The sequence below is a fragment of the Poecilia latipinna genome, unplaced genomic scaffold (genome assembly GCF_001443285.1).
Source record: "Poecilia latipinna isolate Pla-1442-1.1 unplaced genomic scaffold, P_latipinna-1.0 Scaffold862, whole genome shotgun sequence".
NCBI lineage: Eukaryota > Metazoa > Chordata > Actinopteri > Cyprinodontiformes > Poeciliidae > Poecilia > Poecilia latipinna.
In genome coordinates, this window is record NW_015113478.1 from 78,561 (window position 1) to 106,010 (window position 27,450).

Consider the following 27,450-nt stretch of genomic DNA (forward strand, 5'->3'; position numbering starts at 1 on the left):
TTTTTAAAAAAAGAAGGGGGGGGGGGGCGACTTTTTTCCCCACCTAAAAAAAACACCCCCCCCCCCCCCCCCCCCCAAAAAAAAAAAAAAAAAAAAACACCTGTAGAATGTACCCTCAAAAGTTGAAGGAACAATTTGTACTGAATCTGATTGGGTAGGTTACATTTCAGTCCCAATTACCTTACAAATTGGAAGTAAAAATACATTTTATTTTCGCTCCTCATGTTATGCTATCGTTTGTTACGTTATGAATCCCACCCAGCGTTTGCATTCAGTGCGCTGCCTTTGTTTACAGTCCGACTTACTTTTGTCACCCCATCTTCTTTATTTCCTTAACAGGTTAACTATCTATGTCTCTATTTGTACTGTAACACCAGGATTCAAACCATCAAGCACATAATTATGACCCAATCCGTCTAGAATTTTGGGTCTTGTTTTGGTTGGGCTTGGCCCTTAGATCTAAACTATAATCTGGAAGTACCCAAAGAAAATCCAGGCTTGCTCTGCAACAACATGCCAACTAAACACAGAAAAGGAAAACTTAACCCAATACCCACTGTGTTACCAAAAACAAAAACGGTAACACTTTATTTGAAGGGGTGTGCTTAAGACTGACATGACATGACACCGTCATAAACATTACATAACATCTGTCATGAACATAAAGAAGTCTTTATGAATGTTTATGACTGTTGTCATGAAGTGTCATTCGGTAAATAATGACACTTTTAATGCAAAGTTGCTCTAGAAGTCCATTAAAAGTGTCATTATTTACCGAATGACACTTCATGACAACAGTCATAAACATTCATAAAGACTTCTTTATGTTCATGACAGATGTTATGTAATGTTTTTAACAGTGTTATGCACACCCCTTCAAATAAAGTGTTACCACAAAAACTCTTATTAGTTTAAGACCTCCACTCTGTGCCTCGCTATGATTGATGCTGTCTGCCATCTGGTTTTAGAAGGGATAATCTTAATCGACCTAGGGAGAAAAAGAGAAGTCAATGGCGTCCCATGTAAAGGAATCCTTTGCTACAACCATTAGTCACTTTTCTACTGTTTTGTGGTCAGTTTAACAGAATCCTCTGGAAGTATTTCCGGGGGGTCTCCTTGAGTTGCACTTTTTCCCTCCGCTGACCCCGCCTCGCCTGTGTTCGCAGCTCCGGAGACGTCAAAGCCGGCTCATCGTCCCACGGCGTCCCCCCTCGCTACAGGAAAAGCCCGTGGACCGCCGCCACGCTCGCCCAGGAGGCGAAAGAGCTCACGCGGTCCGTCAGAGCCGTCCTGGAGGTGGACTGTAAGTGAGAGGTCTTCCTCTCCTCTTCTTTCTTCTCCTTCTCCTCTCCGTCTTCCATGCCGCCCCGCATGCCGCTACCACCGGACGAAGCTGAAGGCTGCCACCGTGAGTGACTGTCCTCCCCCTCCCCACCCCGTTTCAGTGCTGACCTTCTAGAGGAGCACCTCCTGCAGGACACCAGTCGTCAGCGGCCTCGTTCTCTCCTCGCTGCCGCTCCTCACCTCCTCACCTTCTGCTACTGGAATTCCATGCGGCAAACCTGCATGACACATGCTAGTCTGCAGCTGCGTTTCTGCATATCAACATTTTAACTAACCAACAAACAAAACAAAACAGAACAAAAAAAGCTGCGCCAGAACATTCTTGCAGAAAAAACCCCACAAACCTGATGGACAACATGAATGTTTCAAAGTTTGACCCCCTGATCTGATTTCGCAGCGATCAGTCGGTGGAACTCCCGCGACGTTGGTGTGGTCCTCTAACTCTGTCCCATCTTCTCTCATCGGTAAGCATCTTCACCGACCCGTAGAGATCAGAAACCTCAGCATCACAGTTTAAAAATAAAAATAAAAAATAAAAAAAGAACGGATGCCATACTCCGTCCAGAACCCACACGCGTAGGATCCAAGTCTCTGTAACTTTCTATCACTGTTAATCTGCTCAGTTGTTTAGCTTTGTATCTTAGAGGCTGAACGCTCGTGTTAGTGCAGTAGATTAGCCAAAGAAGATGAAGCAATACCGTGAAGCGGCACACGAGGAGAAACTCCAGCTCGCCTGATGTACCCACAGACGCCAGGGAGGGAGGGAAGCCGTGACGGCGGTGGGAACGCTTCCGTCCTGTCTGGAGTTATCAGCTGTTCGTTCCTTTTCGGAGTAAATCTTCAGATTCAAGGTCAATGGACCATGAGTTGTTCTTTGTAACCAGGATCAGCTTTGTGAAGCTGCTTGCTCTGTTTGACCAGCTGGGCTGTGATTGATACAATCAGATGAAATAAATATTTTGATTTGAAAACCAAAAAAACCATTATCTGGTTTCTTCTGAGTCGAAACGGCCAAAAATGTAGAAAGATGAGTTGAAATTAGAATGTTTGCTACAGAGGTCTGTGGATACATCGAATCAGAACAAGTATGGGTCTTTTAACATATTTTTCGAACACTATTATGTGCTATTCCTATCTTTTTTTCTCCCAACTGACACTTCCAGTTCTCCAAAGACCTGTGGCTCCAAATCAGCTCTGATTGTTAACTTGTTTAGAGTTATAGTGACCAATCAACTCAGATAGCCATTAAGTGTCAATGATGTGACATACTGATAGTGATGATGCTTGATTAAAACACATCTTGAACCCAGCAGGAAATCGTGGCACTTCTCAAAATGATAATGTCTTGTCAATTCCGAATCTACAAAATAGATAATGTCCAACATTTTCAACTGCCTCAGATTTTCAAAACTCATAGAAGCACATTAAAATGACTCCAAGATTGTTCAACATTTTCATCAAACGCCACTAAAATCTAACTTGGCATTTCTTGATTAAAACCTTTGACCGTTTGGTGTTTTGGTTATTTATCTCTCTGGCCCATCTAGTTGATCTCATCTCTAACCGAAACAAGAGGAAATAAATTAGACTGAGCGTCTTCTGTTGAACACAATACGAGTTTTCTACAAACACGATCTCAGAATTTGTTGAAACGGAGACGCGGCGTGCCCAAGCGTCGATGACCTTCGAGCTTCATTTGAACCGGAGCCCTAGGTTGTTGCTGTCCGTGGTGCTGATTCTGCTCTAGAACGGTCGCGTGCGCTTCTCCAATGAAACGTTGATGACTACTTTGTTTATGTCTGTAACCAACTGCAAAACCACATTAAAACTATTTTAAAAGAGCATATTTAGGCGGTGTGCTAAACTCTGCCGTTTAGCAGAGACAACTTTGATGAGGACAACTTTGTTTATGTCTGTAAGCAACTGTAAAACCACAGTTAAAAAAGCATATTTAGGCGGTTTTATAGAGGAATACCTGGATTCATCATGAGGTTGGTCATAAAACACTATGTAGAAGAAAAACTGCTGTTTGACTTGCACGGAAATTTTCTGGGTTCTGTGGCAGATGGGAGTGTTTAGAAGTGAGCTTAAGAAGATGCACTGCCTTGCATGAGCTGAAAAGGAAAATCATACTTGTCAGGAACAGTGCTTGGAATAATAAATTTCCTCGGCAGATGCTTCACCGATGCACTGGTAGGAAAAGATGGACGACAACAGCTGGCACGCTAGCCTTAGCGTCACAGAGAGAGAGTCACTTCCTGGTCGAGTAAGTCCGACCAATTAAAAGACTACGGTACTTTATTTTTGAAACAATTAGAAGCAACGCCCTTTTATATAAGAGACAACAACTATAGCTGCGAGGGAATAGTTGAGATAAAATAAACCAAATTGAACAAAATTTTGCACTGGAAGAAAGGAGCCCAAACCAAACAGCTTGAGTTGTTTCAGAAATCGGATCCTCATTCTAAACTCTATCCGGCGGGATAACCAGACCTATCAGATAGATCTGAAGCTTATGACATCGGAAAGCTTACAGGTAAGTTGGTCAGGGTTACGTAATATTGGACAAAGTGTTATTTAAACTACTAAGCAGAAGCTGGGACGTTGTTGTTGCTCTTTTTTCTTTTGAACTATCTGCATTGAGAAGTCTGGAGTGAGCCAGTTTGCCGCACCTGAAATGCGTTTCCGAGGACAGAGCTACAGAAGGATGACAGGTTGTCATGGCAATATTTTTCCCCGTCTCGTTCTTCTGTGGATGCCGCTGAATATTTTACTTCCTGCTAATTGCCCAGTTGTTGTGAAGATGTGACTTCCTGCTGCGACCACAAAGACTAACAAGTTGATGATCTGAATTGGGCGATGGCCACAGTGGAAAGAGCACAGTCAGTGCTTCTGTCTCCCAATCCCAGTCTTCATTTAGGAAAAATAAAAGGTACAAATTATGTAAATTGGAGGTTAAACTTCCTTTTAGTCGCTTAATAGTGTGTAAATCATGTTAGCCTGTAAGGAGGCAGGTATAAGTGAAAACACCTCAATAGCTCTACAATTGGTAGAAACTGCTGAAGGATAAAGAAGTCCTGTCAGCAGCCTTAAGATTCTAAAGCCCAACTTGTTTCCAGGCAACAAGGGGAATTTAATCTGCAGCACAGACCATGCTGAGTATTGTAGCACAGATGCTTTCCGCTAAGGGGGAAAATTCACAATGACTGCTTATTTTTCTTTATCATCAATGAAAAAAAAAAGCAAAAGTATCCACTCCTTTCTCTTAGGTTCTCCTTATGTCAGGATCAGTTGCAGCGTAACTCTCTTAATGCTCGTTGTGGTTTTACTTGCCTATTTCATTATGTTTTTAAAACCGGAAACAGATTTTAAAGTCGTCACGTAGCGACCGGTAGGAAGTCTAAGCCTGACTTCGCACCTGTTGCTGAAACGTCCTGCTTTCCCATTGTGCACCTCCGTCTAAAACCATCGTCGACGAAATGTGTCGGTGTCTGAATGTGTGCTGCAAAGGCTGACCTACTTTCTGTGTGAGTCGTGCTCGGTCTCACAGTTCTTCCTCCCTCCCGATTTATCCACGAACGCCGAAGGACGTCTGTGGGACTGAGACAACGGCAGGACGCCCACGTCTTCCCCGGCAACGCTCAAAAATAATATTTAGGTGAAGGCCGACCGATCCAAGCAAAATCCACGAGATGGACTCTATGTACAGCTAAAAAAAATAAAATAAAAATAAAAAATCATCAGCAATCTGTTCCAGACAAAATATAGAACATCAATTTAAGCACATCTAGAATAATTTAAGGACTCGCAGATGCTTCTGCTCATTTATTTTAAAGTTACAATTAGCTTTTAAAGCAGAGAAAAGCTCTTGTCTGCATTTAGAGCTTCACTGAAAGGGGGGGAGTGAAATTGGTCAGTATTTCAAAACAGGAGAAAAAACTGAAAAGAAGACAGAGCTGGAGCAGCAGCAGCAGCGTGGCCACTGAAACAGCTTTTAAAATCACCAGATTTGCCCGATACTCAACAGAAGATGTAACGCATGAAGTCACTGTATGTAAACTGGACGAACCTGCTGAACTCTGCTGTCTGCCGCATTAATAATAAATGATCATCTCTAAGTGAAGTCATTCCTGCAGAAACGGGTAAAGGAATGTTGTTCCCTAAAATGTTCGGAGCAGAAATCCACTTTTAAACCTGCAGTGAAACTATTGTTCAGTCCCCTTTCTTTCTTTTTTTTTTTTTTACAACCGTGTTCTGCGCATCACCATGGATCCAGAAATTATTTCTGCATCGTTTATTATTGGCTTTTCATTATTTCTTAAGGGATTCTCAAGTCTTTTTTTAGACACAGGCTATCCTTTCACTGAGTTTCAGGCAACCTGACATATGAAACTGGATGACTAAGAAAAACAGCTTAAGGGAGGAACCGGTGCTGGGTCAACAAACGCAGCAAGCCTCACAAAACGTCTGTAGTTATTCTCTTACATAGCTGCTTTACTTGAGATCAAAAACAAACAACTATTTTACACAGCAGCTTTATTAAACACATATTGTTGTATTAATCCCATGTCTTTTTTCAGACCAAGTAGAACATCAAGTGTCAAACTCAAAGCTGTTTCTATGGCCCTATAGACACTAAAGGGCCACAGAACGAGAACTTAAAGAGAGCAATTTTGTTTGCTTAAACATTATTCCAAAGTCAAATTAGTATTTATTTGAATAGTGCCAAACTACATCAATGTAAAAGTATGTTAAATATTGACTTTTAATAAGTGAATGTAGAGAACGCTACAATATTTCAACAGTTTAATAGATAGTTTTATAATTATATTCTGTCACAATTGGCCCCTTGAGGACAGAATTATCTTAATTTAGACCGAAAATAAAATAAGTTTGACACCCCTAAAGTAGTGGATAAAAATATGGATCACTCTTAACTCCATCAGACGTATGGAGGAGCCATTCGAGGATGATTGTTGGGGGGGGAAACGGATTTAAAAAGGTGTTAGCATATTAGCTAGCACCTTTATCTGTTTGTGTGACCCGCCATTACCAACCGCCTCGTCAGTGAACCGTAACACGGTTAGTATTCAGAGCAAAACAAGGCTAGCTGCACCGCCATCTTTTCTTTTTTTTTTTTTTCCTGTGTTGAGAACTTCATTGTTGCTTCTGTGTACTTACATGTCAGCTGCTGTTCGGAGCTGCAGGGAGACGACGGAGTTCGTGGAAAACGTGAGACAGAAGGGACTGAAAAAAAAAAAAAGACTCCGAGCGATAAAAGTGACATGAATTCTGAGACAGCTCGTTCACGTTCTCACATGCAGCATGAAGAGATGATGAGAGAAGAGTCCGCATGCATTCATTCATGTATTTCAGCGGCTGCAGTCTCACAGTCATTTGAACTGCCGGTAAAGAGGAACTTAAATTCAGCAATATATCAAACAAAAATAAAGTAGAGAGGCTGACAAATCAAACCGGAGTTCTTTATTGTTTTTTTATTATTATTATTATTTCTTAGCGTGTTTTCTGAAGTTGTGTGCACGTGTCACATTATGATAAAAATGACATTGAAACTTAAGATTTCAAGAAATTCTTTTAATTAATGATTGTATTCATGCTGAAAATACATTGTTTGCATTCTTGATGTCATTTGTTTCAGGTAACCCTCATGAAGTAAAAAGTTGAGTTTGTAATGCTTTTGTTGCACAAACCATTTATTTCCAGCAACCACACCCTCAATATCCACATTCCTGTCTTTCTGTTACTTCTTCCCGTTTGTGTCATGGTCATTTATTACCTATAATAGTTTTTTGGTTGTTTCCTTTCGGTTTCCTGCATGCTTTTCATATTTTTTTTTTTTATATTTATTTATTTATGATTTTCAAGAATAAACAGGCAAATTAGAGGACAAAACAACAAGGATAAAAAAAACAAACAAAAAAAAAACTAACTAACCAGAATCATCAAAACAAAAATCCACAGAACAGAACAATCAAAACACTGTCAGCTAACAAAGGGTCTGATAAGAGGATAAAATGCACAACAGATTCTAGAGATGCTTTTCATATTTTTGCTCTTACATTGGTTTTACTTTGTTCTTTGAGATTGTCTTTAAAGTATTTTATCTAGGATTATTTTAAAAGCATTGCTGTTTTGCGTCCTCTGAGCATTTTGTTTTCATCCATTGAACATATTAGCATAGAAGAAGTTGGAACACAGCAAAATGTGGAAACACTCTAAAGGTGTAAGTACTTTGAAACAAAAATAATTATCTAATTATCAAGATGTTTTATTGTCTCCTACCAGGTCCGCCTTATGGCTGGGAGCAGGCCTACACCACAGAAGGAGTCATATACTTTGTCAAGTAAGATCCCAACATCGGGTTCCTAAAAAGAAAGGAAGAAAAAAAAAAACACAGCAATTCTTCCTTATTTAGGTTAAAAACACCTCCTGACTATTTATGGCAGGCATTGTCCAACAACTTTCCTTAATTTCCTGCTGGTTCCTGTATAATCAGATCTTGACAGAGCAGGATCTGATTAAAAAAAAAAAAAAAAAACTGTTCGGATTGGGCCGGATTAAGAGCGGAGATGTAGGATGAATCACGCTCTGTGCATTTAACTCCAGATGGGATTCCACAGTTCTCGGAAAAAAGGAAGATGATCTGTAACTGAGAACATTAAAACATTGAATCTTTCTAAATTTGCTTCAAGCCAGAAAGTGAAACCATTAAGGCTCCTGAGAAACATCACATTAATGCTGCAGATCTGTTTTTGGATTTTCGATTGAGTGTCATAATGCTCAGGAAGTAGAACCGGATAAAATCCCCTTCCCATCCGTAACTTCAACTTGTCTGGAGTGACGAAAATAGTATTTATTAACCTAGAAACCATCTGCTTTATTAATCGGGGCAGTCACATGACCCAGACGACATCATGGAGCCTACCTGAAGCCGCCACCGCCACCGAGCCGCCTCCAAAGGTGGAGGCCTCGGCGCCGGCGGCCGAATCCAACGGAGAGGAGACGGAGACGCAGCAGAGTCCAGCTCTCGAGACCAACATGTAGGAGCTCAGTCTTCCATCCTGTCATCTCCATCATTACTGAATTCTTCTAGGCGTTCGCCCTGCAGAATGCAGCCGCTCACAATACTTTGTTTTCTTTAAATATAAGGCGAATTTCTTTTTTTTAAGCCAAATTTGATCCAAATGTTGACGCATTGTTTAAGAAACCTGTAAAATAGCTTTTTCGGAAACCAAAAGAGGATCAAGGACCTGCTTGGTTACACTGGGGTCAACGGCCAAAAAGTAGTTTGAGGTTTTCCAACTTTTTTAGAGTCATTTTGATGAGCTGAATCCAAAAATCACATTGGTTTTGCTCAATCGGGTCAACTTTAGGAACTATGGGTGCAATATGAGCATCAAAAATGCGTTATCTGTTCTCAATGCGTTATCAGTTTAACATTACATCAATGCGTTAACATTACATCATTGATCTGGGATCAATGATGTAATGTTCAATTCACATGTACTCACCCTTATCAGTGTTTATTATTCATTTTACAGAAATCCAAGTTTGTAACATTTAATTAATACACTATTAGAAAGCCATTTTTTTCTCCTAAAACCTTATTTTATTTTATTTTTTTATGGAAAAGGAATATTAAAGGAAATGAACTCATGTCACAAAAGCGTAATCAATTTAGTCAGAAGATCAGATTTCTCGAAATCATATTAGAATAAAAACCTGACCTGGTTGAGAAAAATGGACGTCATTTTTTGGATTCAGCGATGCAAAATAGTCCTAATTCAGTTGGAAAAAAAAAAAAAAAAAAACACAGACAACTTCCAAAAGATACTGTTTATAACCCAGCGTTATCAACCAGTGACATCCATTCATTCATCGAGAAAGTGTTTCTTTCTCACAGGCGACTGAATCGGGGTGAGACTTGAGATTTGACTTAGATTTGGGGTTCAAAAAATAACTTTCCAGCATCTCTGGTGTGGATCGAGCATCTGCAAAGCAAAGCGTGAGATTACACTGTGATGTGAAATAGACTTGCTACAAAACAAAAATGTCAGACTTGTCACAAGCAATAATAACCAATGCTGCAAGCAAAACAAAGGCATCGGATGTCCAGATTCTTTTATCCTTGTTTTCTGTTTCACTTTTTGTTTTTCTTCTTCTGATCTGCGTTGCAGCGCTCACCTTCCTCGTCAGGGAAGTTTGCACTTCCTGATATATTTTGAAAGCCTTTTTCCTGTGAACTATAGGTTCCCTTTAACATGTAATACATGTTAAAAGTGTCTTTGTCACCTTTTTGGTACATGTTCCGCTTAATAACAATAGATTTCTTGTGTCTGTGCTAATTTATTCATTCCATTCAGCCATTTCCTCTTTTTTATATATATTTCCTTGGTTGATCCTGTTTGAGTGCAAAATATTTTTTTTCAGAAAGTTTGGACTTACGTTTCATTGACGTTTTTGTTTTGTGTTTTCTCCACTCCTTTTTCTCTGCACTTGACAGCCACGACATAGCGAAATATTCCTTTCAATAAAGACAAAAATATTACTATAATGTTTTGTTTTTGTATTTAGTGCAAAACCGAATAATTACTTAGAAAAGAAGGAGGTCAAAAAGGCAACAGAGAAGACACCTGCTGGAATTACTTCAGACTTTTTCACGTTTCCACGCTCAGGCAAACTGTTTTTTGTTGAGGACATGGGTGAGTTTGAGCTTCGCTTTTATTCCAAGGAATCTTCAGGTAATTACTGCCAAAGTGGGGGGAAGAAAAAAAAAAAGTATTTTTTAAGGAAGGATTTCATCTGTGCTGCTTTTAGCTTTCTTTCTCCCCTCTACTCTTGATTTTAGTTGACATTTGTTGGCTGCTCTTCAGAAGGCTTCAGCTCCCACTCCTCTCTGTCTCTCTTTTTTATCTTTAAGAACTTGTAGTTTTTACTCCCAGCAGAGGAAAGCTGTTCTGGAAGCCCCTGCATTCCTGTTTCTGAATAGTGCTTCAGGGCCCCAGTGGAGTCTGAAGTTTGCTGATGAAATGGGAAAAGTCGTATTATTTGAATTAACGTTTCAAAATGCTAATTTTTTAAGTTACAAATTGCTGGTTAAATAAATAAAAAAGTATATTTAGAAGGTATAGTACAGGTTAAAAAGATAACCTGTGCATTTGATATATAATCCAGCACACAAGAAAGTCTTTAATCAGCAAGGCAGCATCATCTACATGTTTTTGTGTTTTTTGCTTGCTAACTACGTTTTGGAGTCTCAAAATCCTTTTGAAAAAGCCTTTTCAAATTTAATCTAAAGTCCTTTCAGTATGTTAGACGGTAACACTACCAGTGTCCCTGTCATTCAAATTGAATGATTTCCACTGATTATGTTTCAAACAGTTGTGCAAATCGTTTAATTCTCTCTCCAATTAAGTGTTTCCCAGGCAGGTTTGTACGTCTCTAATTAATCCCTGTGTTAAAAAACAAAAAGCACCACTGTTTCCCTGCTTTGCTACTGCAGCGCCTTCTTGATAGGTAACATTTTGTAAAAACCTGAAACCAACACCCCGCTTTGCTTTAGAAATCTTGTGAAGCTTTATAGAAAGCGATAATGGAACCCTGTCAGGATTCTGTGATCCTTCTATTCAGCAGTGGGACTGGAAGGCTCTGTGGTTATAATGAAACTACGGCAAGTATTATGTCATGAAGATGGATCAATAAAAAAAAAAAGGATGTTTCCATTGTGTTGCTGACATCATATCTGGAAGCAACAAAATAAATGTCACATAATCCGATTATTTTGGCGTTTAGCTTTGGGCGAAGAGGTCGTATTTGTTTCTGTGCGAGAGCATCGGTGTGTGTGATGTGTACGGCTGTATTTATTATGTGTGTGTATATATTGTGTGTGTGTGTGGGCTGGAGGTGGAGCTGAGCCAATAGTCTTCCTGCCAGCGGCTCCAAATATTGATTTTCCTTCGTGTTCACAAGTGTGGCTATAAATATGTGACGCTTTCAGAGGCGCAGATAACAGAAAAAACACACACACACACACACACACACACACACACATACACACACACACAGCCCTCAGTGGACTCCTTCCTTATTTTAAGATACAGTTGAGGAAGACGGGAGATGAGCGGAAGCGAAAGTGTTTCGATGAATTCGTGATTGAATGAAATCTTTATTTTGAGCGTATTCAGTTTTGTGGATTAGATGTTGGTGCAAAATCCTGGAAATGATGGGCAACCCTGAGCATCCTCTTCATGAGACTGTTATAGAAAAAGCGTCTTCAGTCAGAGGCTTCTTCGAACTGGCCTTAACACAGACCGCTACAGGACATCCTTAAACCCCACAGCCGTCACCATCCACTGTAACTCTTTGAAGAATCTTGAATTAATTAAAAAGACTTAATTTCTTATCGGGATCAATATTTTACTTTATTTTTTATTAAACTGACTTCAAAACAAATTGTCATAACCTTGACTTCTTTATCTACTCCTTCATAGTAAACTATGATTTTTGTGTAGAGAGACCTATGCTTGATATCTGTGAACACGCACACGTCCGCTACTGCTTTTTTTTTTTTTTTTTTTTTAGCAGTGTGTAAACAGTTTCCAAAACCAACTTCGCCGTGAGGTTACACAACATTCAAAGCCTCTTTTCCTCGATTCCATTTGGAGTAGCTGAGGGTCATCGACTCCATGAGCAGCTTGGATTAAAAGGACCCACGCAAAATGATCCATAACTGGCCCGATGGATACGGGGAGAAAGTTCACATCCTTTTTATGCAAACAGGTCTGATTACAGCCCAGATTTAAGAATAAGTCAGAGTATTAAGAGGCAACGCAAGGTCCACGCGCTCTGACTGGGCTTATTTAGGCCAACCTTGGTTGCGCAACTCGGTACTTCGACTGTTTTGTGGTAAAACATACGACGATTACGTGATTATGTTGTTTGTCATTATGTCTAAATGACACTGACCCATAAAACCGTGTAACTGAGCTCTTTAGCTAGAAATTCACTTCAAACTCACATCACTAGGAATCAAGAAATGCCCCCTTTTCTTTTTCCATTTTGAAAATTTTCCTCCTAAAGAAACTGGATAAATTATGAACATTATAATCTTTTAGAATATTTCAGGTTGTACATCTATCTCACTCACCAGCTGAGACAAACTTCACCAGTACCCCGTTTCTACGGAAGCAAACAGAAACAAAGATGGAAGGCAGTGGAAAAAACAAAACAAAAAAAAAAAAACAGAGATATTGGACAAATAAAAAGGCATGACGCCGTTGGAAACTATAAGCGGCAAACATTTTTGTAGAGCCTCTCCAGGGGTATCACAAAATACAGAATGATGGCATATAAAACAACGAAAACGCTAAATGGGTCAGTGACGGGAGTAGGGGAAGAAACACTCATTTGTACTGAATGCCTCTGTGAATAACTACTATTTTAAGATGCATTCAAGGGTTGAACATTGTAGATGTAAACACGGAGAACAGAAGGGAATGGTTAGAGCTTGGTGAGTTTTGGGTGCACGCCCAAGCGTTTGCGTCGGTAGAGCTGACCGCGACGGTAGTTCAGAAAGAGGGCGAATCAAAACACTTGTGGGCCGGGTCCGGAGATGTCTCTGCGATGAGGCGAGATTTACTCACAGATTCCATTCAAAACTCAAACAATAGGTAGTAATTATTTCAACATGAAGGGGAACAAGAGAAGCGACTGTGGAGCCGCAGCCAGGATTTCAGGTTCACTGGTGTACCATTGTTCATAAAGGATCAAGTGGGATTGTGTAAATGTGCAAAGAGCAGTGGTCTGTGCACACCGCCCTGAGGCACTCCTCTGTTAATGGGAGCTGCTGGAAAGCCAGACTTGAGTAATATTATTAAACGATGATGCAACGACAATCGATCAGAAAAATCTTAGGACTTTAACCAACATCTTTACATGATGCAAAGATGGCAGAACGTGGAGCAAATCTGTACAGATTAAAGTGACTTCGCTTGAGGAAAAAAGTATAGAAAACAGTAGAGTTTTCCAGTTGTTTCTAAAGAAGACTTAATAAGATGTTAAAAATGTGTTTAGCTTCTGTTTTCTCTATCTGTTTCATGGTCAACCAATCTGTGATTCATTTCAATACAAAATAAGTCCCATTACTTTGCCCAGGGAGTAATTTGATTCTGTTATCTATTATGTCCAATAAAAGTCACACGATTACTGTAATTTGCAATCATTATAACAGCTGGAAGGAAAGGGAGAGAAAGGCGTACGTGTACACATTATTTCCCGTTTTTAAATAAAATCTTTTCTGCAGCAAACTCAGTTGTCACCTTTCTTCATGCAGAGGCCTTTTGTCAAGCAGCACATTTTAACTACTTTTACTGAAACTCCATCCGTCTGGATGAACTGACGGGAAACACGAGCTGCTTTAGCATGCTGGAAAGGTTTCTGTGCAGTGACTGAAAAGTCTCTTCAGGTGGCAGTGAGCGCGTTAAAGGAATGAGTCAGAGCTGCAACAGGCCCGGTCGCCGCTGCCCTACTTTCCTCTCGACAGAAAGGTCGTCACAACACTGCAGGCCCTCGGTTGCCGCTGTTGCTAAGGAGTGTTTAATGACGGCTTTGTCGGACTCGTCGCCACACGCAGAACCACACGCGCCGTTTAGGGTGTTTTATGTTTCAGGGCTCCTCTTCGTCTGCCGGATCGGGTTCACGCAGAAGCAACATGATTTACAGAGTTTAAAAAAAATAAAAAATAATAATAATAAAAAACACCCCAACACTTTTGGCTCTTATAAGTACCACAAAAAATAGTTTTGACTGGAACCCAGAGATAAAAAAAGAAAAAAAGGATTAAATGTTATTGTTGTACAATGACTCTCCCGTCTATGATAACAGCAATTAAGAAGAGAGTCACAAGATGGGTGCAATGCCCAATGAAACTAGAAAAGCAAGTAGCACAAAAAGGCAATGAAAATGCTGGATCACCACTCCTGGTTTTTACAACCTGACTTTTTGTTTAGTCGATCCAACTTCTCGGAGTGTGACAAAGAGTCGTTTAAATGGGCTGAAGTCTGATAAACAGAGAAACACCAGAAAGTGTTTGATCTGGCATCGAATATGAAAGATGTTTTTTTTTTCTTTCTCACAACTGGAGGTAACAGAAGTTAGAAATTTATCACATAAATGAAAGAGCTCCAGCATTGTGATGGGCAAATCTCTGATGTGCTCTCCTCATCTTTATTCTTGTACATTTTCACTTTTTTTTTTTTTTTTACTTTTTCCTTTCTCATTACATCTCACAGTTTCCTTTCATTTGTATTTTTCACCAACCCTTCATTCGTTTTCCTTCCCTTCCTTCCCCATCATTTCCCCATCTTCTTTGCATTCGCTTTTTCAAATTATCATCCTCTATCAAGTCCTTTTGATTTTTTTTCTTTTATTTTTTTATTTTCCTTTTTCTATATTTTTATCTTTCTATTCATTTTTGCTTACCCTTCCTTCTCTTACCCCCTCCCCACCCCACACACTGTTGCTTGCTCGTCTCCTCTCTCCTCCTCCTCCCTGCTGGTGGATTTGTTTTGTTCCTGCTCCAGAGCACATGAGATTCAATGTGACTGGGCTGCATGGAGGAGACGGGGAGGAGAACAGGAGACGGCGGCCTCTGATTGGATGAAAGTAGGTCAGTCCGGACCACTCGTATGACCCAGCATTCCACTGAGCAGGCCTAGAGTGCGTGAGGAGGAACGAGCAGAAAGAAAGAAAACTGTTGGACATCCTGAATGAAGCTGCGGGGAAAAGAAGTTCTCACTGAATAAAAAGTCACCTTACTGTATTCACCAACAGATAGAACATCCTGTAACGATGCCAAACATCCACCTCACCTTTCACTGCAGAGGGATTTCAGTTGGACTTCCTGTGATGAAAGTGGAAGGAAAAACATAAAAAAAAAAAAGGTCAACTTGTGGTTTAGCCAGAACCAAACTGTGACAGTCGATTGATATTGATTCGGAAGGTCTGATACCGGTCCAAGAAATAAAATCAAGAGAACCTGAGATGGAGGATGATGGATGGTGGCATGATCAGGTTCTACTAAGAACGCAGAAGTGTCATATATGGAAAATGGCTGCTCTGATTTTCCTAGCAGAAAGAAAAAGAGCTCTCTCATGGAAGACAACAACCAATTTGAGGTGTTGGCCTCCAGATTTCAGTCCAGTTGGGTGCTTATTTGATTTGTACGAAGCATAAAGGTCCCAACTTAAAACGTCAGTATTATTAGGAGATACTGCAAACAGCCTGGAGCCAAGGACTCTATCAGACCTTCACAATAAACTCTGGTTGGACGGCGCTAACTTTGTTATATTTTGGTTTATTGCTAATATGCGGTGATTTTTCCGGTTAAGAGTTAATGCCTCTGCTTGCTGAACTGGAAGTATGTGTTCGTGCGCGTGCATGCATGCGTGCGTGCGTGTGTGTGTGTGTGTGCGTGAGCAGGGGGAGTGGAGAGGAGAGGAGAAGAGAGGCGGGTGCCTGGCTCTCGGTTTGACGTCAGCGCTCAGTTGTCACGCACGCGGTCGGGACTAGCTCAGTGCGCTTCTCCCCGCATCAGCCGCGCGCGCTCCTCAGCTCGAGCGTGTCGTTAATACTAACTTTTACTCCGAGGAGCTTTCATGATTCCTGCTCTCCTCCGGCCGTTCTTCATGTAAATCCGCAGAGCGCCAGTCTGCCTGTCGAAACACCGACACTCTCTGCTCTCCGCTGCCCGCTGCCGCCTCTCCTCTTCCCGGACGTTGTTTATCCGGTTGGTCCGACGCACGGAGGCGTGATGGAGAAGATGTCCCGACACGCTCTCCCGTTGAATCCCGCTTTTCTGCCGCCGAACCCGCACGGAGTTCTTAAGTCGCTGCTGGAGAACCCGATGAAGCTACCGCTGCATCATGAAGGTGAAGCTGGAGGAAACTCCTCATTTCTCCCGACACTCTCGCCTTCCTGCTTCTTTCTGATAATCTTCCAGACTCAGAGGAATGCAAAGCGTGCCTTTGTTTACTGTAAATCTTTTTGTTCCTGAACTTTCTGAGGCGCGCTTCTCCTGCAGAGCGGCGCAGTTGTGCGTCAAGCGCACAAAGTTTTCATCCAGAGAGCATTAATGAGCAGTCTGTGCACAGTTTAGTTCCTGCAGATATGAGCAGAGACAGAAACAGTTCCTAAGAATGATTAAAAACAAATATAAAGAAAAATCAGACATTTACCGCGTCTGTCAGCAGCTAGCGGGTCAGGAACAATCTTTCAATAGTGAAGGTGCAAATTACTTTGGAAAAAATGTTTTTGAAAATCACCTGATAAAAGTACTTTTCATTTATCAGTCATTGATAATAGATGATCTGCTAAGTCATTAAAATGCCCAAAGAAAGATATTTTTATTTTTCTGAGTGGAAATTACTTTTATTGTCATTCCTGTTTAAACATGTAACATCTGTTTATTTTAGTTATTTTATTTGTTCTGCAAATTCTCAACATTTATTTTAAACCATCTGAATAAAATGTGACATAAAGTTGTTATCAATGGATAAGTACATGGGTTTGTAGTAACAGAGTTTATTGGATTGACCCTGCAGTTTACTGATTAAAAGTTAGCACACAGTTTGCTCAAAAGGACATTTTGTCTTCATCAATTGCTGTCTGTGTTTTTTTTTTTTTTCTGACTCAGCAGATCAACTTTTACAGAGTCACAGTCCAGAGCTGTCTTTATTTATCTTGGGTGGCCTCTGAAAGGAGCCATAAACTCTCTCAGCAAATGGAAAAATTTGTGTTTTCCAGACCTTATTCACTGTTTCATCCATCCATTCTCATTCATAGTGCATATCTGGATTTATACAACCACCCATTTTTAAAATGGATAGTAAAAACACTCAGAGAAAATCTGAGTGAGGAAGTGTTTGGAATTTCGATATAAAAATCAGATATAGCTCCTGTCCTCTTCCAAAATTTCCGCCGTCTACCAGAAGCCTGACGGGGGCAGCACTGAGTGGGCTGCTGAAATGAAGTGATGATGATCAGTGAAGGGGGAGTTCTCTTTTTTTCTGGTGGGAGTAGGGGTTAACCTTAAACCAGGGGTCTTTACCTGCAGTCCTGTGTTAGAGGAGCTATTGTCTTTAATTACATCTCTAATCCAGCATGAATCCAATGACCGAATGATATTTTCAGAAATAATTTAGGGGTCTTTAAAAGGTGCCTGACAGTGGCTCTTCAGGAGCAAAGTTGAAGACTCCTACCTTAAACCATGGACAGCTTTTATGATTGTAAATGTGCAAAATAAAAACATGAAAACGAATCAGATCACATTTCATATTAGCAGTAAAGCAAACCCTGTTATTTTAACATCAGCTCCACAATGATGAGCCCCCATCGCTCTTCTCATTGGGCCCAAATTGGGCTGCAGATGATAATTCAAATGGAGTGCAAACCTCTCCTACCAGGTGCATCGCTTGACTCACTTGATGACGTATTGCGCGTGAGCTGCACTATGTCCATGTTTGACCTTGTATGGAATTTTGTGACTCAATGATATCGCCATGAAGTAAAGGTAGAAACAAACTTGAGTTTAACTTGAACATTGTTGTGGTAAACGTAGAAACACACTAACAAGCTTTGGAATTAAACTGATTGAAGTCATACATTTTGTTTGTAGTCTTACAAAGTCGCTATCTAATGTGTAATTAATTACATTTTCAGAGTCACCTGAATGGACCTGGTAGTGAGGTACAGAATCCTGGTTTAAAAATTGAAGGGAAACATTGAGGTTCTGGTGGATGCTCATTCTGGTGGATGAGCATAAAGAAGTTCCTTTCCTTTTGTGGCCATGACTCGAGTCTGAAAATCCTAAATAGAATAGAAACGACGGGACTGATCCAACACCCTAAATATTCAACTGGAAGAATTTATGGTACCAACAGAACCCGTTTCCCTAAGGCTGGAATGACAAATATTCTCTTATCCTGTCCTGCAGCTTTTAGTAAAGACCAGGAGAAGGAGAAGAACCTGGAGGAGGAACGCAGTGCCCCCCAGTCAGCTTTCCTTGGACCAACTCTGTGGGACAAAACCCTCTCCTATGATGGAGACACCTTCCAGCTGGAGTACATGGATCTGGAAGAGTTTTTGTCAGAGAATGGCATCCCGTCCAGTCCCTCTCACCATCACCGGGAGCAGCACCAGGCCCACCACATCCCACCTCGTCAACCGCCCATCATGACCCCGGTGCTGTCTGCTCCGGCGCGCTCTGTGATGGACCTCAGCAGCCACGCCTCCACCTCTATCGTCTCCCCTAACTGCCTGCACAGCAGCCCAGCAAGAGCAGGTATGTCACTCTGGCTTTTGGTCTTGTCTGTGTGGCGATTTTAAATATTCGCAGTAGTTTGGCTAATTTCGTAGCTTATATTGTTTTTGAGGTTTTCTCTGATTGTGTTTTGCCAAGCAAAACCTTGTTTCAAGCTTCAACCATTCAAGACACTCCATCAGAATCCAAGAATCCAAGCAAAGAGCTTAGATTTGGGTGCAAGAACAGTCCCATCAGCAAAGAAGTAATTCAGGATTTTTGGTATAAAATAACTCACCATTTCTAAATATCTTATATGCTGCTGTGAGGTACTTTCTATCACTTCAGCATTTGATAATTAAAGTGTTATGCAAATTAAAACTTTTAAGATGAAAAACTTTATGACATTAATTAGCTACAAAATGAGAATTATTTACCTTTAGATCTATTCATAGTTATACACTCAAAACTTGATTTTTATCTTTGATTACATACCAATTCCAGCTCCTCAAATGCAAATACTGCTCTTGAGAAACACAGCAATTTGTAATACACTTCTCTAGGACACCAGTCACATAAAGAAGTGTGATTTGCATCAATAAACTGTACACAATAACCACTTTTAATCGTACTTTTCAAATGTATTTATATGTAGCGATAATCTCGTTAAATAAACAGTGAAGGAAATACTGAAACTAACAATCCTGACAAAATGGGCCGTTTTTACTGGAATTTATCGTGACAAGAATAAATAAAAATTTTCATCATAATAAATGATAATATGATAATTGCTCACCCCTACTAGACCACATTTAGCTGTTTAATTATGTGAACAATTTAAATATTAAGAACATTTTTATTATTAAACACAAACTTTCACCTGCAGTATTTGTTTACTGAGGTTTTGTTTATGAGCCCGGACGAGCCCCCAATTTGTTACGACCGACTCAGGGTGATTTGTAGCACTCATAAACCTAACTTCCCATCATCTTTTAACAGTTTTTGTGCTACTGTTGGCACATGTCTCCATCAAGCGTATCATCTGTATGTTAATCAGACCGAGAAAACACTGTCTGCTCTGATCAACCTGGAGCACACAGTTCAGATCATCCTCATGAAAGAGGCCACCTGCTGCATTGCTGGGGTCATGTGATGGGGACGAGGTAGCGTGACATGAGCTTAGGTGGGTTCCTTAAAGATCAGATCTCACAGATAAGAGCTTGTTGTTATTAGAAGCAGAAGCTGAGCAGATGTAGATGCATAGATTGTGTTACCGGCACCAGATCTCGGTAAAATCTGAGTCAGTATCAAGCGGCGCACAGGCAGAGGAATCCTGTGCAACCAAAATCTGTGGATCACAAAGGAAACAAATTGCTACATTGTTACTCTGGCAAGAGCTTGTTTATTCTGACACACATTTTCAATTTAAGAAAAACAAATAAATGAGTAAAATACAATTACAATACAATTCAAATTCAATCAACAACATCCGGAATTTACGCAAAGAAACAAAAGAAAACAAAATGCGCAAATAAAATAACGTAATAGCAAAAAATGAAAAAAAAAATCTCATTCTAAATTAACATAACCAAACTGGACAAAAAATTTCATCTACAACACACAGTAAACACCGACGTTTGGCAGTATGAGAAATAAAAATATTACAAATACTAATATGGCAACACTGCCCAAATACAAATACAACATTGACTTATTATTCAATTTAAATCAATCCCAAAGGCTTCAACAACAAAAAGCAAGCCATCTACTGACACAGACCAAAGCTCAGTACAAAACTACCCAAATTACACACACAAGTTACACGAATCACCACAAAACTAATCTTTACATATTTACCAAACATTTGAAAAACGCTGTCTCTATGAGTTTATAAAAGTTGCCTTTTATCCTACCTGTGGATCACAGAGGAAACAAATTGCTACGATGTTACTCTGGCAAGTTTGTTTATTCTGAGCTGCGCATGCCCAGAGGCAGAAAAGTCGTTCTCCCTGTTAGATCCACAGCGACTCGAGAGCACCCCCACTGGCAAGAAGGCGCATGCACACAACACATGTCTCTCTCTCTCTATATATATATATTTTATTTTTATTTTTTTTCTTAACCTGCTGCAATTGCATGCGTGCACGCTCATGTGCCTCGGCTGTTTGTGCACGCTCATGCTCACTTGCTGTCCGGCGTTCCTTTTCTTAAAGGGAACATCCTCTTTCCAGAGCCATTCTGCTCTGAGTGATCCTCAGAAAACAAACCATCCTAACAGCATGAAGAGACATGTGACCTGCTGAACGTGTGTGTGAGTGTGTGCGTGAGGTGGTGTGTGTGTGTGTATGACCGCCCTCCCTGCATGAGATCAGTGTTTTAAGAACATAGTGTTCTCTGCAGAAGTAGGCCAGGGGGCGGCAGCTCTCACATCCACACGTTTCCCACTGAATGTTTACATTCCCATCCACTAATAAGTCACATGCGCACACATGCACACGCATGCTGCAACCGGGTGGAGGATACACATCTCGGCATAGTTTTTCCTCTGATCCTGGATCTGATTTGTTAAAGGGCTCCTGGACAAATATTTGGAAAAGTTCCTTTTCCTCTCTCTCTCTTTTTTTATAAGAAGAAAGAAACTTCCAGTGGCTCTAACAAAGAAACTTTTCAAACTAAGAAGAGAGTGATTTCAGAAGTAAACAACTTAGACCTCTGAGGGTACTTGAAGATTATATTTTCACTAGCTTAATTTTTAGAACTCTCCCTATATATCAAATAAGTAAATAATTTGAGTTAGTTTTGGTTTGTTTTTTTTGTCTTGGTGAGTTTGTTTACTGGTGACACTTCATGACACCAGTGAATTTTGTTCAGCCTTTCTTCAACTTTAGGCTTGTTATAAAATAAATGATAAATGAATGCACAAAAACAATGTCGCAAATGATACAGAGCTGTCTGTTTAAGCAATAATTACAAACAAGCCAAAAAGAAAGAACTCTCACATGTGACGCTGTTTGGTAAATTACATATAAAAAAAAACTGCTATAAAAACATGAATAAATAATAAAATATTTGCACATTATACTAATCAAATAATGAATAAAAAATAAATTTATGGCTACATAATTTGTCAAAAAATTAAATCACTAACTTTTATGCAATTATCAGAATAAAAAAAATCAAATAATTCTGTATCTGATTGGTTAGTTTTCCTTATTTTTTGTTCCACATTGAGATGAAATAACTATGAAACCAAATAAAACATATTAAGCAAGACATTTATTGAGGTTTGTGATAGAAACATCTTTATTATTGAGAATAATTATATATATATATATTTTTTTTTTATTTTGCAATTGGTGGACAATAATGGACTATCCTACAAGAACTAAAACTAGCTTATTAAACTAAAGTTGACTACGGCATTTATCAAGGTCCGATCCAGTGGGTGCTGCCAGTGTTTTTCCACTGACCGGCTCCAATCATTTTTCCGTCACGAGCCTGAGCACGGCAGATCCAACCTGTGTTTGTGTCAAGCTCAGGCCACATATAATGTGCTGCTCCGTCGGCCAAATATAGCAGCGTAATCTACTGAATAATCTGGCATATTTGTATTCCCATATGGCCACAGGATGGCACAAGCGATAAGGAAGCAGGAACAGGTCAGATCCACAAACATCCTGCAGGAGAGGTGGAGAGCCGGAGAAGGTTTCCTCCTCCTCCTTTACGGCCGTCTCGTGTTTTAGCTCCTTCCTAAATGGTTTCTGCTCCCCTCGCAGGTTCTGGCCTCAGGTTTCAGATTAAATCCCAAAAACAACAGCAGAGGAGAGGCAGGTGGGGATCAGAGACGAGAGCAGACAGGGTGGCGTGAGGAGACAGCTTCGGTTCCAGCAGCTCAAACCGAATTAATTGTCACTGATTATAACATTTGTTCCTTTCAGATTGAGGTGCAAAATCACTTTTCCCATGTTTTTATTGTGGATACAAAAGCAACACACAGAGAAATTATGACTAAATCTACACCTGCAAAGCAATTTATCACTTTTTTTTGGGACAACAAAGCATTCTGCACAATTTCACTAAACATCAAACACATTTATTAGAGTAAAAAGTAAAAAGCTGGAGGAATTAATACACAAATAAACTTATACTCCTATTGAAGCACCTTTTGGCGTAGACTTCTTGAGTTTTTTTGGGTTTTTTTACCATAGCCACCAACTATAGTGAACCTTAAGATTGACTGCCTCAGCTGCATTTTCTTGACATTTACATAATTTGTGTAGAGCCAAAATTTACAGAGTGGTTACAAAGGGTCAGAGGGATCTCAGTGTACAAAGTCAGAAGAAGGGAACAAGCAGTTCCAGAACGTTATTTATAATACCATGGCAAAGTACGGATGGCCATCAATAATTAGAAAATACGGGACAAGTGACCTTATGAAATCTGGACTTTTTTCCAACTTAATTGAAAGAACTAGATGTAATTTGAAAGAGATTTACGGCAGTACTGAACGAGCTGCAGGAATTTCGCTTGTGTTGTGCTGTTTTTTTCTATGTGTGTGGACTACAGATTGGGGTTGAAAACATCCAGACTTGGTTAAAAAAAAAAAAAAAGATCCCAAAGCCTTTTGGGAAAAAATGTGCAAAGGTGTGAGGGAACCAAGCTTGAAGTTTTAGGGTCACAATACCAAAAAGGTAACTTGGCACAAAAAACCAACAGCAAAAGGAACACACCATATATACATGTTCATTGACACACGGTGGTGGCAGCATCATGCTCTTGGGTTATTTTTCTCCAAAATGTGAGGTTGAGTTAGATACATTTTTGAGCAATTTCAAACACCAGTGGGTTCAACCCACAACCTTAAGTGTCTGTTGGAAAATTGAAGATGAAGTAGGATTGGTAACCAAATGAGGCTATGAAGGGGAAATGAAACCAAAACTTACAGCAGTCTGACAGAATGTCAGTGGAGTTGCTGAAAATGGGCTGTAGACAAAGACTCACACAATCAGAGACATGGAGAAGTTTTCCAAGACCAAATGGGCAGAGATTACATCTTGAATGCTGATAGCTGGATAAATAGATTTTCTTTTCTTTTTTTTTAAGATTTGTTGGTTATTCGTTTTTTGTTTTGTTTTTTTAATTCAAGAAAAGCATGTGGTTTTCTCCTCATGTCATCCTCGTGACCTGACCTAGAATAAAGACAGCTGAATGGAAGGATGGATAAAAACACTTAAGAAATACAGAATCAGAAATATCAGTAACTAGATAAGTAATATGCTGTGTAAAGTAAATTTAAGGAACAGAGTCACATAAACCTGACAGGATTTTGATCAACGTTTTTGAACACATTTATTTGAGCCTGTGGACACGTTTTTACCTCTGAGAAGGGCGCAGCCTCGCTCTCGACTCACTTTGGGGAAAAATAAGGAAGTGGCCACCACGCGACTCACGTTTTGCACTAAAACTCACATGTGTCGGGGGGACCGTCTGTCTGCATCACGTTTCAACGGCAGCGACTGTCATGCATCCACCTGCTTCTCCGCATGTAACCTCAAGCCTCCGGCTCCCCATCACACACTCACACCTGACTGATTCAGCGGGGCCTCGCCGCGCTGCCAGCTGCTTATAACTCACTTATCTTGATAAGACCTGGGCATCCTGCAGACACAAAAAACAGCAGATCGAACAATGTGGGCACGGAGCGGAGCAGACACAGCAGAGTGTCTTCCCAGAATGTCAACTTTTTAAAACGATGACGGATATATACAGAGCGCACAACTTCCATTGGGCGCAGACACACTGTGATAAGCTGGAGACGCAAACAGAAAGTAGCCTGTAAGTTGTAAACTCCAGAAAATAAGATGTAAGTCTGGTAAAATAGCGTCTATAATGCAGGAAATACTGTAACCTTTAAGATCTAGTAACCTTTAGGTTTCAGAAAACAACTTGTTAAAGTAACCTCTAACGTATGATAACTAACGTTTTAATTTCTGTGTTACACAGAGTAACATGTAAGCACCATAAACCGACATAGCAAAATATTATGAAGTACCCAGTACATTAGAGAAAATAATAAATACTGAGTACATTTTACACCACAAAAACACAACATCAAACAGTATCTTTTTGTATAGTTTCTAGTGCAAATATCTTTGTATACTTGAAATAAGACAAAAGTAATTTAGAAGTAGATTTTAAGTAAGACATAGGAGCTTGTTTTAAACATGAGATAAAGTAACCACGGCTTTGCACTGATCTTCAGATCATTTGCTTGTCTTTATAGTTTTGTTTACACTTTCTATCATGTTTAGGTTAATCTACTACAACAGGTGTCTTTAATAATATAACAAAGTAAGAATGAAAAACTATTAAATATTCTGTTTTACTTTTAATAGGGGGGAAAAAGCATTTTGAGGTTCTCAGAGCTCAAGATTGACACAAACAGCACGTTGTCGCCACCTAGTGGTTGAAACCAAACACTAGAGAAATTCTTGCAGAGCTGAAATTTTAACTTGGAAATGATTATTACATAAAACTGTTACTCCCTCAGAATGATTGTATGGCAAAAGAAAGAACATCTCAATGAGCTGAAGGTCACAAATAAAGACTTAAATGAAACTAAGCAAAATCAGTAGAACTCACAATGGGAAAGAAACCAGACTGGAAAAAAATCAAAATAGGAATGAAAAAAATTACATCTGTACATAATGATGAGCTAAGCAAAAAGTGTACTGAAAACTGAATGGTAAAGGGATCTAAAAAGCCAATAGTCTTTAAAAAAAAGAATCAGTGTAAAGAAATAGGGAAAGTAAAACACAGGAGAATAAAGTAAAACGTGGAAAAAAGGCTACAACTGAGATGATTTCTTAGCCTTCCTCTCTCTTCTTCGTCAGGCCTCCCAAACTCCAGAAACACCCCCAGCCCCATCGATCCAGAGTCCATCCAGGTTCCGGTCAGCTACAAACCTGACCCGGCGGACTTGGCTCTGTCCAGCGTTCCGGGTCAGGAGATCTTCGATCCGCGCAAGCGCAAATTCTCTGCCGAGGAGCTGAAGCCTCAGCCGATGATCAAGAAGGCCAGGAAGGTTTTCATTCCTGATGACCTGAAGGTAAGTTGGAGCCAGTCCTGAGGGCGGTACTGGTCCGCTCAGCCCACTTTATGTCCTCTGTTAGGGTTTGTTTCTGCTTGTTTTTTTTCCTTTTCAATACACAAAGTACCAAATTAGAGCGCAAAAATTTGCTGCAAAAGTTGAGCAAACTTTGATTTATTCTTTGTCAATTTCTGCTACTCACAGTTCAGAGATTCTGGTTGGGTGATCAAAAATAGAGTTTGAAAATCAGTGAGTCATATCAGAAATGTAAGAACCAGGAGTCCATGTTTGATTATATTTGATTCAGATTCTTTGTCACAACCAACAAACTAAAAGAGATTTTTTTTTTAATCCACCCAAAGCTTCACTTCCTGTTTGTTTTCTTTACTTTCCTGCAGTAAGGTGCAGGGCAGACTGCTGTTCCCTCCTTTTTTATCCAGATGTTTTATCACAGTATGTGATTTAAACAGATCTCACTCATCCATCAGACCTGATTATAGCCTCACAGGAGCATGGCATGTTGGGACACACAGAGTCCTTGGTCTGTCCATCATTAGATTTAGCCCTCCTATTGGCCAGCCTACCCTGAGGGAGGCGGGTCCTCCAGGTTAAGCGGCTTAAAAAAGAGTGAAGAAGGCAGCCGTGACGCTGTGATCCCACTGCCTGCCTCGCTCTTAGATCAGCTTTTTAATTGTTTGCTCTCTGTTTTTTAAATTCCCCGTCCACACGAAAATCACTTCCTGTCTGAAACCACGGTAGCCTAAAAGGTTGGCAAAGTAACTCAAAATCAAATCCTGACCAATAAACAAAATTGAATATTAGCTCTAACTGTATTTTACTATAAATGAGATATAAGTGGGCTTAATAAGGAGCACCAGATATCCACATTTTTACCTTTGGTTTTTCTTTTTTTGCTTTGTCTCTTTCTTTTTGAGCAGGATGACAAATACTGGGCTCGGCGCAGGAAGAACAACATGGCAGCAAAGCGTTCACGCGACGCCCGGCGACTCAAGGAGAACCAGATTGCTATCCGGGCGGCCTTCTTGGAGAAGGAGAACTCCGCCCTGAGACAGGAGGTGGCCGACTTGAGGAAAGAGCTCGGACGGGCCAAGAACATCCTGGCCAAGTATGAGGGCCAGCACGGTCCGCTGTGATGAGGACATTCACAGAGGCTTCACACACACACACACACACACACACACACACGCGCACACACACACACACACACCAGCGATCCTCACCTCACTGCATGCAGTTCTTATCCCAACCGACTCGACTCGATGTTAAGTTAACCTCTGGGCAGAAGTTTTTTCCAACAGGGTTGTTTGTTCCAGCAGCACATCCTTTGTTGGCTTTAAGTATCAGATTTACACGAGCTCTGACTTTTACCTGCTCTGAGTCAAGTAAAACACACACGCAAGCACGCACGCACACACACACACACACACACACACACACACATTTACATATAAAAATATATATTTGTTTGGACTCTTTGTTGTCCATAAAGACTCCTCCCATGGACTTCTGAACCACGGATCTGATCCTCAATGCTTTCGCTCCTCTTCATCACCACCCTCCAGCCCAGCACTTTCAGAACATTGGGTCTCTCCTACAAACTCCGTCCCCTGCAGATGTGCTTTCATACTGCACCTGTTTTATGTATATATTTTGCCCTGAAGACTGTGTACATGAATAA

At 40.3% G+C, this 27,450-nt stretch overlaps 2 protein-coding genes and 1 long non-coding RNA gene across 4 annotated transcripts in view; 2 read left to right on the forward strand and 1 right to left on the reverse strand.

Moving 5' to 3' along the window:
• The window catches only part of stxbp4 (syntaxin binding protein 4), a 50,654-nt gene extending 41,498 nt beyond the window's left edge, over positions 1-9,156 (forward strand). The window contains exons 20-22 of the mRNA XM_015048149.1: positions 1,167-1,303; positions 7,651-7,708; positions 8,259-9,156. Of these exons, the coding sequence (XP_014903635.1) occupies positions 1,167-1,303; positions 7,651-7,708; positions 8,259-8,409 (346 nt within the window). The 3' untranslated portion in view covers positions 8,410-9,156. The remainder of the gene's footprint in view (positions 1-1,166; positions 1,304-7,650; positions 7,709-8,258) is intronic.
• Positions 9,157-14,388: 5,232 nt separating this feature from the next.
• LOC106956992 (uncharacterized) lies at positions 14,389-16,092 on the reverse strand. The gene is made up of 2 exons (XR_001426867.1): positions 16,000-16,092; positions 14,389-15,265 (listed from the first exon to the last, which is right to left on the reverse strand). It is a non-coding gene; the product is annotated as an uncharacterized LOC106956992 (long non-coding RNA).
• Positions 15,893-26,948, forward strand: hlfb (HLF transcription factor, PAR bZIP family member b). 2 transcript variants are annotated; one of them, XM_015048151.1, is made up of 4 exons: positions 15,893-16,292; positions 18,356-18,703; positions 25,555-25,769; positions 26,687-26,948. In XM_015048151.1, the coding sequence occupies exons 1-4, from the start codon at positions 16,175-16,177 to the stop codon at positions 26,903-26,905; spliced, it is 900 nt and encodes a 299-aa protein (XP_014903637.1). In that variant the 5' UTR covers positions 15,893-16,174; the 3' UTR covers positions 26,906-26,948. The 2 variants fall into 2 exon arrangements, with proteins under 2 accessions (XP_014903637.1, XP_014903638.1); XM_015048152.1 differs by having other exon boundaries at positions 15,894-16,292; positions 26,690-26,948.
• The last annotated feature ends 502 nt before the right edge of the window (positions 26,949-27,450 follow it).

Coding starts and splice junctions, on each gene's coding strand:
- hlfb (XM_015048151.1), top strand. CDS start 16,175: ATGGAGAAGATGTCCCGACACGCTCTCCCGTTGAATCCCGCTTTTCTG. Junction 16,293..18,355: donor GCTACCGCTGCATCATGAAG/GTGAAGCTGGAG, acceptor CCTGTCCTGCAG/CTTTTAGTAAAGACCAGGAG. Junction 25,770..26,686: donor TCATTCCTGATGACCTGAAG/GTAAGTTGGAGC, acceptor TTTCTTTTTGAG/CAGGATGACAAATACTGGGC.